The sequence below is a fragment of the Patagioenas fasciata genome, chromosome 2, assembly GCF_037038585.1.
Source record: "Patagioenas fasciata isolate bPatFas1 chromosome 2, bPatFas1.hap1, whole genome shotgun sequence".
NCBI lineage: Eukaryota > Metazoa > Chordata > Aves > Columbiformes > Columbidae > Patagioenas > Patagioenas fasciata.
In genome coordinates this window covers 132475096-132490440 of record NC_092521.1, presented here as the reverse complement: position 1 = coordinate 132490440, position 15345 = coordinate 132475096, and the positions used below count along the sequence as shown (strand labels likewise).

Below are 15345 nucleotides of genomic sequence, written 5' to 3'. Positions count from 1 at the left end.
AGCATCAGTAACCTGCTGAATCAGTGGTTATGCTGATTTCAGACATTCAGAAATGGAATCTAAAATCCTGATATTGGACTCCAGCATAATCAAAGCGTTAAAAAACGGTCTCTGATTTTTGAAGCAAAATTTTCATGCTTTGCTTGGCTAGTCTTTAGGATACACAAGTCATTTGATCAGAATAGAGTAAAAGGAAGGCTTTGAATTTTGCTTAGTCACGCAGCTGAAAGAAGTAAGAAATACCACCGGTTGTGATGAATCTTGTGCAAAAGTAGTGGGAGTTCTAGTGGTGTTGAATGCAGCAGGCTAAATCCAAAACCTTACGGCAAGTTCAGAGCTGAATCACATCCATATGCATTACCACTGATAGGGAATTTAAGAAATGAACGCTCTTTCTGTGCCCCTCCAAGGAACCATGGATGAAGGCTGGTTTGGGAAAAGGAGAGGTTATGGTTTCTTCTGCTTTGCCATGAGTGAAGCACATGGCCCCCAAAGCTTCCACATCCCTTGAGTGACAAGCTTGGGTGCAAACCGAGGACTTCTCTGCCTTCATGACTCCTAGCCCCGTTTAAAGAGATATTGCAGAAAGTGGGAGAAGGTGCTGAGGAGTAACACCTACCCTTTCCATTTGCTTTCTGCAACAAGACTCCTGTGCTTATCAAATCTACAGGTATTTATATTCCTCACATCATCCACCACCTTTTGGGGCATAATTCCAAGCTTCACAAGCATTGCAAAGAGCTCCATACTAGAAACTTGGTCTTTTAAAAAAATTCATAGCCACGACATGATCTTTCCAAACACAAGAAGGTCAGCATGCAGAAGGCCTTTCTCAAGGGAGGCAATCTAAACCTCTGGGATTTTTACTGGAGTTACAGAGAGACAGTCTGTCTGCGCTGGAATTGATTACTGTCATTGCATGTCAGCTTCCTCTCACGACTCGGGTGGAAAGGAAGGAGAGGATCTCATTAAATACTTGCAGCGGAGAGGCTGGGGGCCAGGGTTCAGCAGCTACCCCCGGCCTCAGGTCTCTCTCATCCAGCCCTCAGAAGATTCACAAAATTGATCCAGGACCATTTGAATAGGGTGTAATTGCTCTGAAAGGGATGTTTGCCTGCTCATCAGTAATTTCCAGCAAATCTTGAAAAAAAATAATGAGATTGTGGTGAACCCTTTCAAACGTCCTGAACTTTTTCATGGCCTATCCATAGAAGCGCTGGTGTTGCTGGTAGGTATCCTGGTTTGAGTTGTTACAGCACAGTATACACAAAAGTAAGATTTTATCCTGAGATACTCCTAATAAATCTTTCTAGCTTCTCTTCCCTGGTATAGAAATGTAGTAACAAATACAAAAGGAGATAATACTTCTTAAAGTCAAAACAGTGATCACTTTAGCTAGTTTGCAGGTCAACAGCCAATTTTCATATAAGTGACTTAGATTCACTGAAATACCTCCGTTTGCCCTCCTTTTCTTTACATTTGCATTTTTCTCTGCAGCCTCTGGCTAAAAAGACTCATCTGAATAAAAGTTTGTGTATGCTGCTGTCTTCTAATTATCTGTACATTTTTGTGTTTGACAGTGTATCAGTTGCAGCAAGAGGCACCACGTCCCAAGAGAATCATCTGTCCTCGGGAGGTCAGTTCTTTCGCTCTACCTTGTTAAATCTGATGAATTGTCAGCAGCATATGATTACCGAAACTCTTTTGTACAGTCTGTGGCTTGTATTCACTTTAATTTTCCCAAGCCATTGTTTTTTATAGTAAATTTTTCTTAAGGTTGATTAATTAAAGGAGATTAATATTTGCTAACTAGGCATGGGGGCCTCATTCTACTACTGGAAGTCCCTTCATTAGAAAAAATACCCATTAACCATTGCTTACTGTGCTTTTTTGTATAACACCTAAAGTTTTGTGTTTTCTTGTCAAAATGAAGGTGTATTTTCTTCCTGCATCCTGCATCAGTTTGTTGAATGCATTCTGCCAAGGATTATATTCAAGTTATAATACTGAATTGATAGCCTTAGATCTCAATTCTGTCACAGAAACTTTAAAGATGATAGGATATTAAGCAATCTCTAGGGCTGAAGGTTTGACTGAGTCATGTTGTCTCCTTGTTTTCTTTTTCTGTATTTCTCCATTTCTACTTAGTTAAATATGTCAGTTCCTCAGTCTGCATGGCATAATCATAATGGAAAACATATGTAGATGTCTCTGCTCAATCAATAAAACTGTGATAGCTTTATCTTCTATAATGTCAGGGACAAATTTTGTGCAAATAGACATGTAATACTAGTAATGAACGCATGAAGTGATTACAGGAGGTATAAAAGATGATGTGAAAGAAGACAGAAACTGCAGTTCATCGGCGTGATGTATAGCCCTGTTCTCAGACATCATCCAGGGCCCCGACCTGCTTCCCACACCATACATCCTCTGCAGCAGAGCCCCAGCACAGCGGCTGTCAAATATCAACAGATACAGTCTCGGAACAGCTTTGCGTGGGGCACAAGGCTTTGTGCCAAGGCAGAGGCAGATTAAATAAGTTGCCCGAGGTCATGAAGAAGATCCATTGCGAAGCCAGGAATTGAATCCAGTATTCCTGAGTCCACCACGCACCTTAACTCAAAGGCAGTTGCATTTGCTTTTTCTCACATGTTCAGAGAGAGCAGAGTCTTGGCCTCACACAGCCGTCGTCAAGCGCTGTTGGTTTGGGATGGTCCCAAGGTGTACCTGCAGGATGCTAAGAAGGGCAAGTAAAACACTGGGGTGGGTGAGCCCTCATGTCCTCCTTTCTCTCTGTCAAAGTCAAGGCTCAGGGAGAAGGAGGATGCTGTAACCCCCTGGGACTCCAGTGCATGTGTGCTGGAGGGTTTTAACAAGACCTTCCTCCCCAAAATTCTCATACAAAACAAGTTATATCACTCTTCTTGGCTGGTATTCTCGAAACGAAAGGACATTCAGGTTTTTACTAAACAAACATCAGGTAACAAGTATTAAACTAGTAGTGCTGTAGCTCAAAATAGTTAAGGTAAACAATTTATTTCCTTCGAGTGCAGTCTTAGAAGAGTTTCTCACTTTTCCCACTTTTTTTTTTTTATTATTTTTTTATCTTTTTCATTCTGGAACTACTTTGAGAAAGAACTTGTCTTGAGAAAATCTGATCAATAAGCATTGAATACTTAGGAACCCTTGCCTACATTTGTGGGGATACAAGTGACTTCGTCTGAATCAGTTTAGTCCAAAATTCATAATACTAACTCAAAGCACTTTTTAGCTTGCCTCCATGAGTGAAAATTTGGGTGAAATTAATATGATTGTATTCATGTTTTAGAAATAAGATTATATACACAAGTGGAGTAAATGTGAAATTGCAAACACTTTGTGACTATGCTATATTGAATTCGTTTTTTTAGACTCTTGAACAAGTTATATACAACTGAAGTTGTCCTTTACTCCCTTTTTTGGTGTTTAAAGACCATACATATTTAATTCCTATTCAGGTTGTTTCCAAAGATTTGCAGAAAGAAACTGAGGTCGTGTTATATTAAACATATGAGTATGTGATTGATTGGCAAAGCATCACGTAACAAAATAAGTAAAAAAAAAGTCCTATTTGTATAATTGGGGTTTGGCTCTGATTGATGAACCATTTTTAGCAGCTCACTTCACAGACTGAAGAGAATCCTATTTTGATTTGTTTTGGATTTTTTTTTTTTTTAAATTAACTTAGACATCTGAAGAGACTTTATTCTGGTAGGAATATGAAGCAGTATGAATTGCCACAAATGCGATCTTTGGTTGACTTCTTGTAACTTGGATTTTGAGTCTTTGTGTAGATCAACTATATGTGTTCACAACCTGGTTGCTAGAAATACAGATTCTCTGACATAAGCATCAAAAACTAATCACAGTACTACACTGATGATGTGCTCTATTTTTACAGCTTTATTTTTAGACATAATTGAAGAGGGTGTCATATACCTAGATTGTTCCTTGTGGTTCATATTGTTGGTTTTATATAAAGTAGAACTATATATTGGTTTTATAGAGAATCACAAATTATTTTAGAGAGGAAATTTGGCACTGTATTCTTATGCCACCCAGTAGCTTTTCCTTAACACATAGATTGTAAGACAGGTGGTTTGTTTGTTGTTGTTGTTTTTCTTGATTCTAGTTTGATTTCAGTGTAATCTGATGATTGTATAGTCTTTCTTCACTAAAGGTAGTCTCTTATTAATCCTAAATTTCTGTCAGTTACATAGAAAAATCTCAAAATCTAATTTTGTGTTATGTATGTGAAAATATATTACTCTGCAATATGATTGTTATTTAGTATGCAACATGATGCTCATCCAGCAGCTGGAGAGCAGATGTCAGCAGGATGTGTGAATGGCAGTGGAAAGATTTATCTGTCCATGTACATATCATAGGAACTAGACTTTGTTGAGGTTGTTTTCTTGTATAATGTAGGAGTCAAACTGTTTCAGACAAATGTAAAAATTGCAAATAATTTTAAATCCTTCATGCTTATGGGAAGATGTCTTTTATTTATAACTGTCAATTTCTGCACTGTTTACAAGGAAATTCAAGCATCTGCTGCAAACAAAATCTGTAACAGCAACAGATAAACTTTTGAAAGGTTGGGTTTTTGTTTTGTTTGTTTGGGTTTTTTGTTGTTTGGGGTTTTTGTTTGTTGTGGGGTGGGGTTCATTGTTGTTGTTGGTCTCTTGACACTTGGCATTTTCACAATTCCTTCATCTTTTCCATTGCTGTCTTCCACATTTTCCACATTCATTTACTCTTCCATTACCTTTCTGTTACTCCATAGTCACAAGAGTTTTAGCCTCAGATCTTTGCAGTTCTACCATCTGATTTGTCTGGGTTTCTTGTTTAACTATACTATGGAGACAGAAATTGCCTCTCCTGATACGCAAACCACCCAACTAAAAGCTGGGACTGTAAATAAAACATGAGCATTTAAATTTTTGTGTCTTTGAACTTTGCTATCATGATTCTCCTTTTATTTTATTCTTTTTTTCCTGTATAAATATCTCGTCAGCAAAAGCAGGTAATTCCTGCAATGGGAATCATATTGAGTAAGCTGTTAGGGCTTCAGGTACCTAACAGGTTTTAATTAATCACCACTGACAGCGCGACTGGTGTGAATATCCTACCTTCCCAATAACACTGGATTTCTGCCAATACCCTCATTTGTAACCATATTCCTTCCAGCAATGTTTTAATGATTTCTTTTTTAAATAGGAAAAGTTTCGTTTAAAAGTGCCATTCAGGTGGAGGAGTAGCTTTTAAATATTGTGCAAGTGTGATCATAGGCACCCAATAATCATATTTGTGAGGAAGTCATATTATAAAGTATCTTAAGGTTTATTCTACAGAAATGCTGATAAAAACATTACACTCTCAGAAAACCATTCAGGCATTCAACTTCATGGTTTTATTCTAAAGTATGATTTTAAAGAATTCTTAATTTTAAGAAGTACTTCAGTAGTAGACTACTCGAAGTTAAAATATCTTTTAAAGAAATGGAGTTGTTAATAATCTGAAAGGATTAAGGAGGGATGGTGACATTATTTGGGAACATTTTTGGTTAAACAATAGGCTTGTCACAAATTTCCATTGAAGAGAGAGTGAGTGACCCATGACTCTTGGATTACTTGTGTAGAATCATTCAGATATTCATACCTGTGAGTGCTATTCCTGTTCTGTTCCAAGAAAGCCTTAATTGCTGACAATAATTTTTAAGACTGTGAGTTTGTCTGCATTAGACCTCACATACTCCTAACAGAGTCTTGGCCAAGTCAGTGTCAGCAACATTGAGAAACTTGTCTAAATTTCCCTAGTGTAGACAAAGCCTTAGAGCCTTAACTTATATTATTATGTAGCAAAATGTCAGTTAATTGCCTTCACTGTCATTCTGAATTCCAAATAGGTTGTGTCAGAAACAGTAGAAATTATTGTCTCTGCCTTTAAAGCATCAAAATTATGGTTCCTTGATTAAAAGCAAATTAGATTCCAAAAGGGGGACTTTTCTTTGGAAAAAAAAAAAAGCTTTTTCTTTGCTTAAGTGATTCTAAGAGACTAAAATAATGATGGCGATGGCAGACTGTACCGCTGAGAGTCTTTCACTCTAACCATCCGAAGGGTCAGGAACTGTTTTGGCCCTCTGGGTATCCATTACCCAGATTTATCAGAACAAGTGTATAGTTAGTGGCATTTCATAGAGCATAACTGTTGAAATGGTCAATAGCAGGTTTATAATGATACTGCCATCTTGTATACTACTAGCAGAGAATATACAGGATCTTTACATATCTCCAAAAGTGAATGACTGCGAATTATTCTTTATTCAGTTATCCTCAGAGTTTCTTCTGAAGCATGGGATTCAAGCTGAGAACAATACAATTAGTAGACTATCATTTAAACAATGGCAATATTGAAAAGTGATTTTAAAATGCTGGTTACTTTTGTCAGTCCTACTTTCAGGTACAAAATTGTTTTATATTTGTACATAAGGAAAAGCTTTTGATTGGTCGCTTCCAGAATTAGGTAAGCTTGGGCAACATTGTTAAAATTAAGCCTTAGTAAGATGTTTGTAGAGTATATCTGACTGCATAATAAGTATTTAATCATTGCAATAAGTCCTCCATGAATTCCCTTATTCTGCTCATTTAGTGACTTTTACAAGCTGAGTATTTTCCCTTTCCCTCTGCCCTCACCTTCTAGTAACAATGTCTATGCTCTGGTAAAGTACTAGAGAGTTATAGCAGGCATTGAAATTGGCCATGATATTGGTGGTAGATAATGAGGGTAAATAGCAATTTTCATGGCAATTGTTCAGATCACTCTACTGCAAAAAGTCAAACACTATCATGAGAAGGTGTCTCTTGCTGTCAGTCCTGAGAGCTTGTCTAAGATAATTCAGAATATTATATTATCTTTCCTTAGAAAGAAGCCTCAGAACACACACAGTGACACACCAAGAGACCCCATTTGCCAGCAATTAAGTGAAAATGAGCAAATTGTGAAACCTATTTTCATTAATGAAAATGTTTGTACATCTAAAACTTAATGGAGCCTATATCTTCAAATTCTTATAATATTGCTGCTGCTTTAATTGTGTTTTTATAATCCTGTCTTTATGATAGAAACAAAAAGAAACTAGGAGGACACAGCAGTAGTCTGTGGGTTGCAAATGAAGCAAAGAGCAATTTTGAACAGACCTTGACAGAAGGAGGAAAGTTCTTCAGCTGAAATCCATGGTGAAAGTAGAAATCCTGGCTGGATGGGAGGGAGGCTGAAAACAGTTGAAGGCCCAAAGAGTCTTTGGTTAAATTTGAACAGAGGAGCTGTGGAATGCCAAAATGTATTGTATCCAGTGTCCCTCCAAATTTGCCATGTACAGGTTTTCCTGTTAGGTTTAAAATGTGGGTTTACACCCAATGCCGTTTTCCTGGTATCTCCTGGGTGAATTTTGACCCACAGAATGCCTGTGATTTGCAGAAGCACATGAACAAAAGAAGGGAGGCTGGAATATTGCTTGTCCAAAATTCCCGTGCAGTCATGACAGCAGAGAAAGTTACCCGTGTTTTCTCCAAGGCACTTTCAGGACTGACAGGAAATCCCACCTCTCCCAGGCTCTGTCAAGTCTCACCCCACTGCAGTAGTAGGGTGGTGGAGCACTCGAATGAAGCCACATCAACCTCATTTTAACAGTCCATTGACTACTGAACAGAAATTGCTCTAGTCATTCTGCAGACACAACAGTAAATATTTCATTTAAATAGTTACAGCTAAAGAAAACTAGAATAGGCGTGTCTGTTCCACTTGAATTTCGTCAAGCTTGGTATACTAGTGGTCTAGGTTATGATTTGCAAATCAGACTGGTGGTCATCTTTGACAAAGAAATATGCTGTGGACCAGTTGGTGCATTTATTGATTTCTACAAGATGGAGAACTGTTGAGGGTTTAGATTGCAGGGTGACAATAGAACCCTGGCAGATGTATTGTTAACCTCCTCTCCTCCCACTTCCCCCTTTTGCCCCTCTCTCTCCCCCCTTCCCACTAAGGGCAGGCGATTGGGAGGGAAAGAAGGACAGAGAGAAGAGAGTTGGAAAAATTAAAGATGTTTTACTAATGCTACTAATAAGAATAGAGAAAATAATACAAAATATACAAAACCAATCTTGAAAGTCTCAGCAACTGCAGAGCCGGCACCCAAAGCCCTGGATTGGACTCTGCAGCCAACCGGAGCTGGATTCAGTCTCTCACTAGGCCTCAGTTCGCAGGGACAACCAGCAAGGTCCTCTCCTAATGTTGGCCATAAGCAGAAGGGAAAAGAAGGAAAAGGGACAAGATCCTCGTGATCTCCCACTTTTATATGAAGTATTCACTTGAATGGAATGTTATACCCAGTTGGTCAGTTTATTGGTCACTTGTTTCTCGCTGTCCCTCTTGTTAGATGTGAATCTGTCGTTATCAATAAGTTTGCATTCCATTGCTATGTTTACCAAAACATGTATCTGGTTCTCCAGGAAAAAGCAGCTAATATGAAGGCTTTAGCTGACAGGCAAATTCACTAAAAGAGAAACTTGTTTTTTAATAAAACCAGGACAAGAAGTTAAAGCCATCTTTTTGGAAGACAAGATGGCAGCTTGTGACTAGCAAGCCCTAACTCTATGGAGCTGTCATTATGGACTGATGAAGTTGCTAATTATCCCTTAGGTTTTGCTTGAAAGCTGCTTTGGGAAGGCTCACCGTCCCCTCCATTTTTCTTTGGAAGTGGGTGATGTGTCTGTATTTGCGATTTTACTATTCTCCTCATTTTTTATTTCCTTTGATCTTTGTTACATATCAGTCTTGTCACCTAGTTAATTTTATTTTGACATGATGTCAAATATAAGTAGTTTTCAAGGCAAAATAAATGAAAGCCTGAGTCATATCTTGACCTAGATGTAGTTTATCAATAAGTCTATGTGTAGGTGAAAATGCTGTGTGCTTGTATACATTTACATATCTGTTCCAATTTAGGCCAGTACTTCTTCTGTTTGGTTAAAGTAATATGTAGAAGGAGGTCTCCTGTGTTTGCTGTGTGACTGATACTTTGTGAGGTGTCTGATGTTCAAGATAAGAACAGAGTATTGAGCAGCTGATCAATTTGTCTTTCCTAATATGAATAAATAGAGAACATCTATCTTGCTTCCTATACTTCCTGTATGTGTATGTATATACATACACATAGAGAGTGGTCAAATCAGCCAGTTACACGGGTCTTTTTGGAACACTGAAGAGATGTAACCATGAACATGGTGGAGTTTGCATGGTTTTCAAACAAGGTCTCCTGAATTTCAGGCCTCTGAATGAAAATTCAGAAGATTCACAATGTATGTTCCTGTTTATCCTTTGTTTCTAAAATATGTGCATATCCGTTTGAAATACCATCATGACACATTTTAACTGCCCTGTATGGATTAGTAAGAGAAGAGAGTGATAAATGTTTTTTATGAAGACTATATCTCATAAATCGGTATCAAAATATTGGGCTTTGTTGAAATGAAAGCATAGGCAAATTACCAGATTGTTCATCATTTGGAAATAAATATTCTTTTACCTAGTATTTTGTAGAGGAGCTAATAGGATCACCGCCTTTTCCAAACTCAGGAAAAGTACCTACCACTGTCTAAACTCCCTTATTCCTGTTTAGAGTTTGCAGACAACCTGACTTGAGAGAAACTTCTGCACTTCCCAAGTACAGAGCAAAAGTATTAATAAAATCAATGACAAGAAAGAAACTGAGTTAATATTATTCCTCTCTGGATTTTTGCTTTTATTCTTCCCCTGTCCCCATGCACAGGTGTTCTCCCAGTGTAATGAACGGACAGTGTCACATCTCAGGATGCTGCTCAGTGGCTTGTCTAGGGCTCCTTCCTCCTCTTCATTTTCCACCTACCAGTTCCAATGGCTTGTTTCCTGATTTTCCTTCCGCACCTTCAGCCCATACTCAGGTTTCTACCTAGTCTCCTATGTCGAATAGCAGCAGTGACCTGGTTGGGCAGCATGGCTTTTGGGGATGCATTGGGGTAGGTGACAGAACACCAATAGCTTTGTGGAGAGGTACTGTGGGCTGTTGTGGCATGTGTCATAGGAATGTTTTAGTGCTTCTCCTGGTTGCAGAATTGCAGGCAGCGTTTAGAGCATTGATATGGCTTACTGCATTTATTTGCTGCTGCTGGGGATGTTTTTCCTCCCACTTAAATGACTCAACACATCATTCTTGAAAGAAGGGAGTACAGTTTAAATGCTATCTTCAGATTTTTCATCTTGCATTCAAGGTAACATTGATATTCCTTCTTACATGTAATAATGCCCTTACTGTGTGAAGGGAAACTGCATAACAAAATAGAGGACTCCTGCTTTTGCTGCTGAAGTTCTTTGAACTTGACCCTGCCTCCCTTGATTATTTACCAGCAGCCTCCTTGATTAAGATTTATTTCAATTTATTTTAGTTCGTCCTCAGGAGCACATTATTTTCAGAAATATTTGTTTTTTCTTGTTCAATCTTGCTCTTTTCTGTTAGAGCTGAATATATACTGAAATATATTCTGGTTTAGTAGCAATAGCAGATGGCTGTGTTGGGGGAGATTTTTGTTACCTTCTGGAGTTTATAGTGTTTTGGCGGGTATATTGATTATTGGCTGCTGGACACTTTGCTGAAGGTCGTAGACAGGAAACACCCAAGTTAAAAATACCCTCATAAAGAATGCCTTAGAGCAGCTTTTTTACAAGTTTGGTACAAGCATGTAAGCTAACAAACCAACTCAATTCTTTTAAAATACTGTGCCTTTAAAAATGTTAGAAATAACCTGGATAGAGTGGAAATCGGCCTGCAGTAAGTGTCACGGCAACAGTCAGAGCTGCTGAGCTTCTTGCATTTCTTTGCCATTTGTTATCCTCCTGCAAAAGGGTCATAACGCATCCTACCTTCTCAGTAGGTTACAGCACACCATCAGAGCAGAGAAATTGTGCAGCTTTGGGCAGCAGTTAATAAAAGCATTCTTTGTGTTCTTCACTTTTGTCTTTCCTTTTATATTCTTCCTAGTAATGAATAACTCCACTCCGACCTTCTCCCTAGTGCTATAAATTATTACGACAGAATAATTTTTTAGAAGGTATCAAAGACAATTTAGCACTTTGCTAGGCCGATATTAATAGATTTAAGCTGAAGGGTTTTTGTTTAGATAGGCAGTGGCCAGTTTATCACTTGAAGGTTTGGCTTTCTCCTCTAGAACAGCTCATTCTCCCTGCTGCCTTCTGTCTTGAGACCCTCACAGAGGTAGGCAGAGACATGGTATTATTGTGACTTATAAAATCTATTAGTTCTGCTCCCAGCTAATCCCTATCTCCTGAGAGCAGTCCAGGCAGAAGTGAGGAATAGGCTGAATCGTGGTCTCTCGGTGCTGGAAGAAACTAAAGAGGTTGTCATCCCTGCGTCAAGAAGAGATGTTTGCATATCCTCTTCTTAAAGCCTTTAGAAGTTGAAGACTTCATGACCACCCCTGCTTATTTACTTAGTGTTTAATTACTTTAACACTTTCCTAACATCTGAACTCTATCTTCTTTTTTGCAGTTTACGCCTGTTACTTCTTGTCATGTCTAGTAAGCACACGGAGAACAAATTGTTTTATTTCCTCTTGAAAGCTGCCTTTTTCCTACCTGTCTGCTACAACCTCTCTCTGTCTTGTCTTCTTTAGGCCAATCTCTTTTCATGTCTTTCACCGATTATTTGTTCCAGTCTTTCTTGAGGTGCGGTGCCCAAGCCCATGCTCCATATTCCAGACAGAGGCTTTCTGAACGGGCATTGCAAGGAGAGGATTTTTCTAAGATGTCATGTTGGCCACACTTGTGTTTTTACATCCCAGTGTGGCATTCTGGTTTTGGCAGTTTTTGCAACAGACAGCATCAGAGATTAGTGTTCATTTTCTGATCTGTAACGATGATCCTTTTCTGTGGAGACCTGTCTAGTTGTTGTCCCTCTGGTATTTTGAATCATTTTGACATGTTGCTCCCAGCTACTCTCTTGTCCTGGAGGCATCGCAGTTCCTCACTGTCACGTTGCTGAATGTGTATCCATCGAGTGGCCATAGCGGTGGCATCCCCTTGGCTCTGTGACTGAATGACAAAAGGAGCTGCAGACTTCCAAAACTATTCGTGTCACCTTTCTCTCTGGAGAGCCTCTGAAACAGCAGGTGAAATATGTTCTGGGGGCTTGTGCATTGCTGGTTTCTTTCTGAGGAAGGTCTTTGCTCCTCCCTCATACAGCCAAAATACATGAACGTACTTGTAAAGTTACATGGCCTGGACGGGTTTGTCACATGAAACCTGTCTCATCAGTCATGTTGAATGCCATTGACTGAAAATCTTGGTGGAAAAGACCATCTTTTCATTATGTATGTGCAGAATGACTGTTTCTAATGGGCCTGTCCCTGGCCAGGGAGTACAGATGTTACATTGCTGCTAGGCCTACTAACAAAATTAGCAACAGACTTTACGACTTTTTGCAAAACCAAGAGTTGCTCCTCTTTGAAAATATTGGGGACAGAGAGCATGATAAAGTAGTAGTAAGAAAGTGGTAAAAAGGTAGTAAAAAAGATAGATAAATTGCTTAAGAGTCATTGATGAGAAATAATTTTGTCTTATTTGGAGGGAAAGTTAGACACACTAATTGATCTAAGTAGAAATTTCTTTAAGAAAAATTTGGAGGCAAAAATACTATGTTATAGAAGTAATGAAATACAACATTCTTTTACTTCATTCTATTTAATGGGGACTTACAATCTTCCTTAATCCTTTTCTGTTGTAGATAGTAAGGCTAAAGATTGCAGTTGGCTCATGACAATCCTGCTGAAAGCTGAACAATTTGGACAATAAATGCTTTTTGCTATACAGTCTGTTTTTACTGGGCTTGTCTTGAAAGCTTCTTTTCCAACTCTTCTATTTCTCTTGGTGTCAAACTGAGCTGAAAAGTGTATTTATGTCTAGTCAACTAGAATTACTGAAAAATAATTAGGATTGTCCCAAACAGAAAATATATTGGATTAAACTTCCTTTGGGAAAACGGCTCACTGTCTGCACTGAATGAACACACCAACATTATTAGCTCTTGGATCTTGTTTGTCTGCTCTTTCTGTGTATTGTGGAGAAGAGAGAGCCAGGTGCAGCTGCCTACCTTGTTGTTTCCCCTCCCCTTTTATATTCTCTTCATGGGTGTATAAAGACAGCGGTTTAAATATGTAGATATACAATGTTATGCTGTGCTGGCTGTTGTGAATTACAGAGAGATTACTGCTCTAGAGAGATTTCTAAATTCCAACATTTCTTGATTTCAGCTTTGACCACTGGATAAAGAAATAAGTCTTGTGCAATGAAGCTGAAGAGAAATGAAATTTTTTCTGAAATTAGGGTTATCTTATTTCAGTGGTAGTACTTACGCAGAAAGAATTCTTCAGGGTATTTTCAAATCTTTAGCGCAGTGTGGCTCGGATGTCAACGCTTGCAATGAAAATCTATCACATTAGGGGAGGCTCACCTCCTGCCAGCATGATTCCCAGTAGTTTTGTGATGAGTTATCTTGCAGAGCAGTGTAGGATTTTAACACAATAAACTGTACATTAGCAGGAGTATGTAATGCCAGGGCTAAACCATCGTGGCCAAAAGAGGAGCCACAAATCCCAAGGCATTAAAATTCAGTAAACTTTGAACTTATGTAAAAGTAATATGTTGAATTAGCTTAGATAGCTAGTGTAGTTTTTTCAAGAAGACTTATTTCATTCTCAGTGTTGACTTCAAACCCCAGTACAACTGACTCCACACCTGAAAGAATTTTCTGTAACATTGGAAAAAAACACCTTAAAAACTAGACTAAGTGTAGAAGTTATTTTTTTGGGGGGTTGGGGGGGGGGGGGGGGCAATCAGGTCTGGTAGGCTGGGAATCAAGGCCGAAGTATGCGGAGTCTCCCAAACATGAGCTTCCAAAGGCTTTTGGAAGGAGCCAGGAGAGTTGTGCTGGGTTTCATTTTTCTTTGTGCATGCTCCACGATTAGATGTTGTTGAATGTTACTGGCTTTTAGAGGGTAGTGATTAGTAGTGATTTAGGCTGTTTCACCCTATTTCTTATTTCCTGATCAACTGGACTCTAGTTTTAAACAATTTTGTCACTCACTGATGATTCATAATTCATACAACTATGAATTTCAGTAGTAATTTTCAGTGTTTTCCAGCTGGTTTCTGGAACAATGGCCAGACATGCCTGCTCTGCAACAACCTTTTTAGTTTGAAGTTATCAAGAGTACCTTTTTCTAAGCCAGGAAATCACCATCCCACATTTCATTTGAAAGTTGCCACTTTTAGTAGAGAAAGAGGATCCCCTGTATTTGTCCTCTGTATAGGGGTAGTAAAAGTAAGATGTAGAGTTCTTTAGGCAAAATATATTTTCATTAGTGAAGACCTGTTATCTGCCTTACATAATTGTATTCAGTTTTGTACATTGTTTTTGTCTGTTAGCATAGAGATCTAAATGATTCAACCACTCTGATCGCTTGCTCAGTGTCTAGGGAGATGGGCCAGAGTGATGGATAAAACCACCTGGTCACCTACCTGTGCTTCATAGCCATTATCTATGAAAAAAAACTTAAGTTTATGTGTCCTCAGAGTAAGGCTGATTGTTCTGGGCTCCTGCCACCAGCAAACAGTCCCTTTTCTACCTGCTTTTTTTCTGTCCTTTCCATGACTAAGAATTCTCTTAGGTGCATCTGCCTGACTTTGTGTGCACAAGCCCATTTAGAACAGGAGAGGTAAAGCTTAATGCCAGCTGAATCTCAGTCACCTTTGCCTTCTGAGATACATAGAATTTCCCTTGAAGTTTGTACAGAGTCGGCGTTTGGTGCAAAACAGACCTACTGGCTCCTTTGATACTTTTAAGCCTCTGCTCCATCAATTGTGCAGGCTTTTGGTTTATTTCTAAGTTCAGTCTGACATTCTGGTTTTGATGTAGAGACCCTGATGTTATTTTGATCTTTTATCTTGCTTTAACTTTGTTTCCTTCTGTTTGTTCCTAGCAGTGAAGTAGGTTAGCAGCAAAATTATTATTTCAGGTAAAGGTGGCAGCGAGCTCAGGAGAGGAATCTTAGATTCTGGGGCATGTGGATGGTCTGGCACATCTGGAGCTTCAGTTCAGGGAAAACTACAGTTATCTTTCTTGCCTAAAGCCAAGTGCTGAAGTTGTGACCATTTTACACACGTGGATGCTAAAAAATGTTGGAGTGAAGGTTT

The 15345-nt window shown here is 38.7% G+C and overlaps 1 protein-coding gene across 1 annotated transcript in view; it reads left to right on the top strand.

Annotated features, from left to right (window-relative positions):
* CHN2 (chimerin 2) overlaps positions 1–15345 on the top strand; it is a 166928-nt gene that overhangs the window by 74786 nt on the left and 76797 nt on the right. Inside the window, exon 3 of the mRNA XM_065832038.2 lies at positions 1581–1636. Within this exon, the coding sequence (XP_065688110.1) occupies positions 1581–1636 (56 nt within the window). The remainder of the gene's footprint in view (positions 1–1580; positions 1637–15345) is intronic.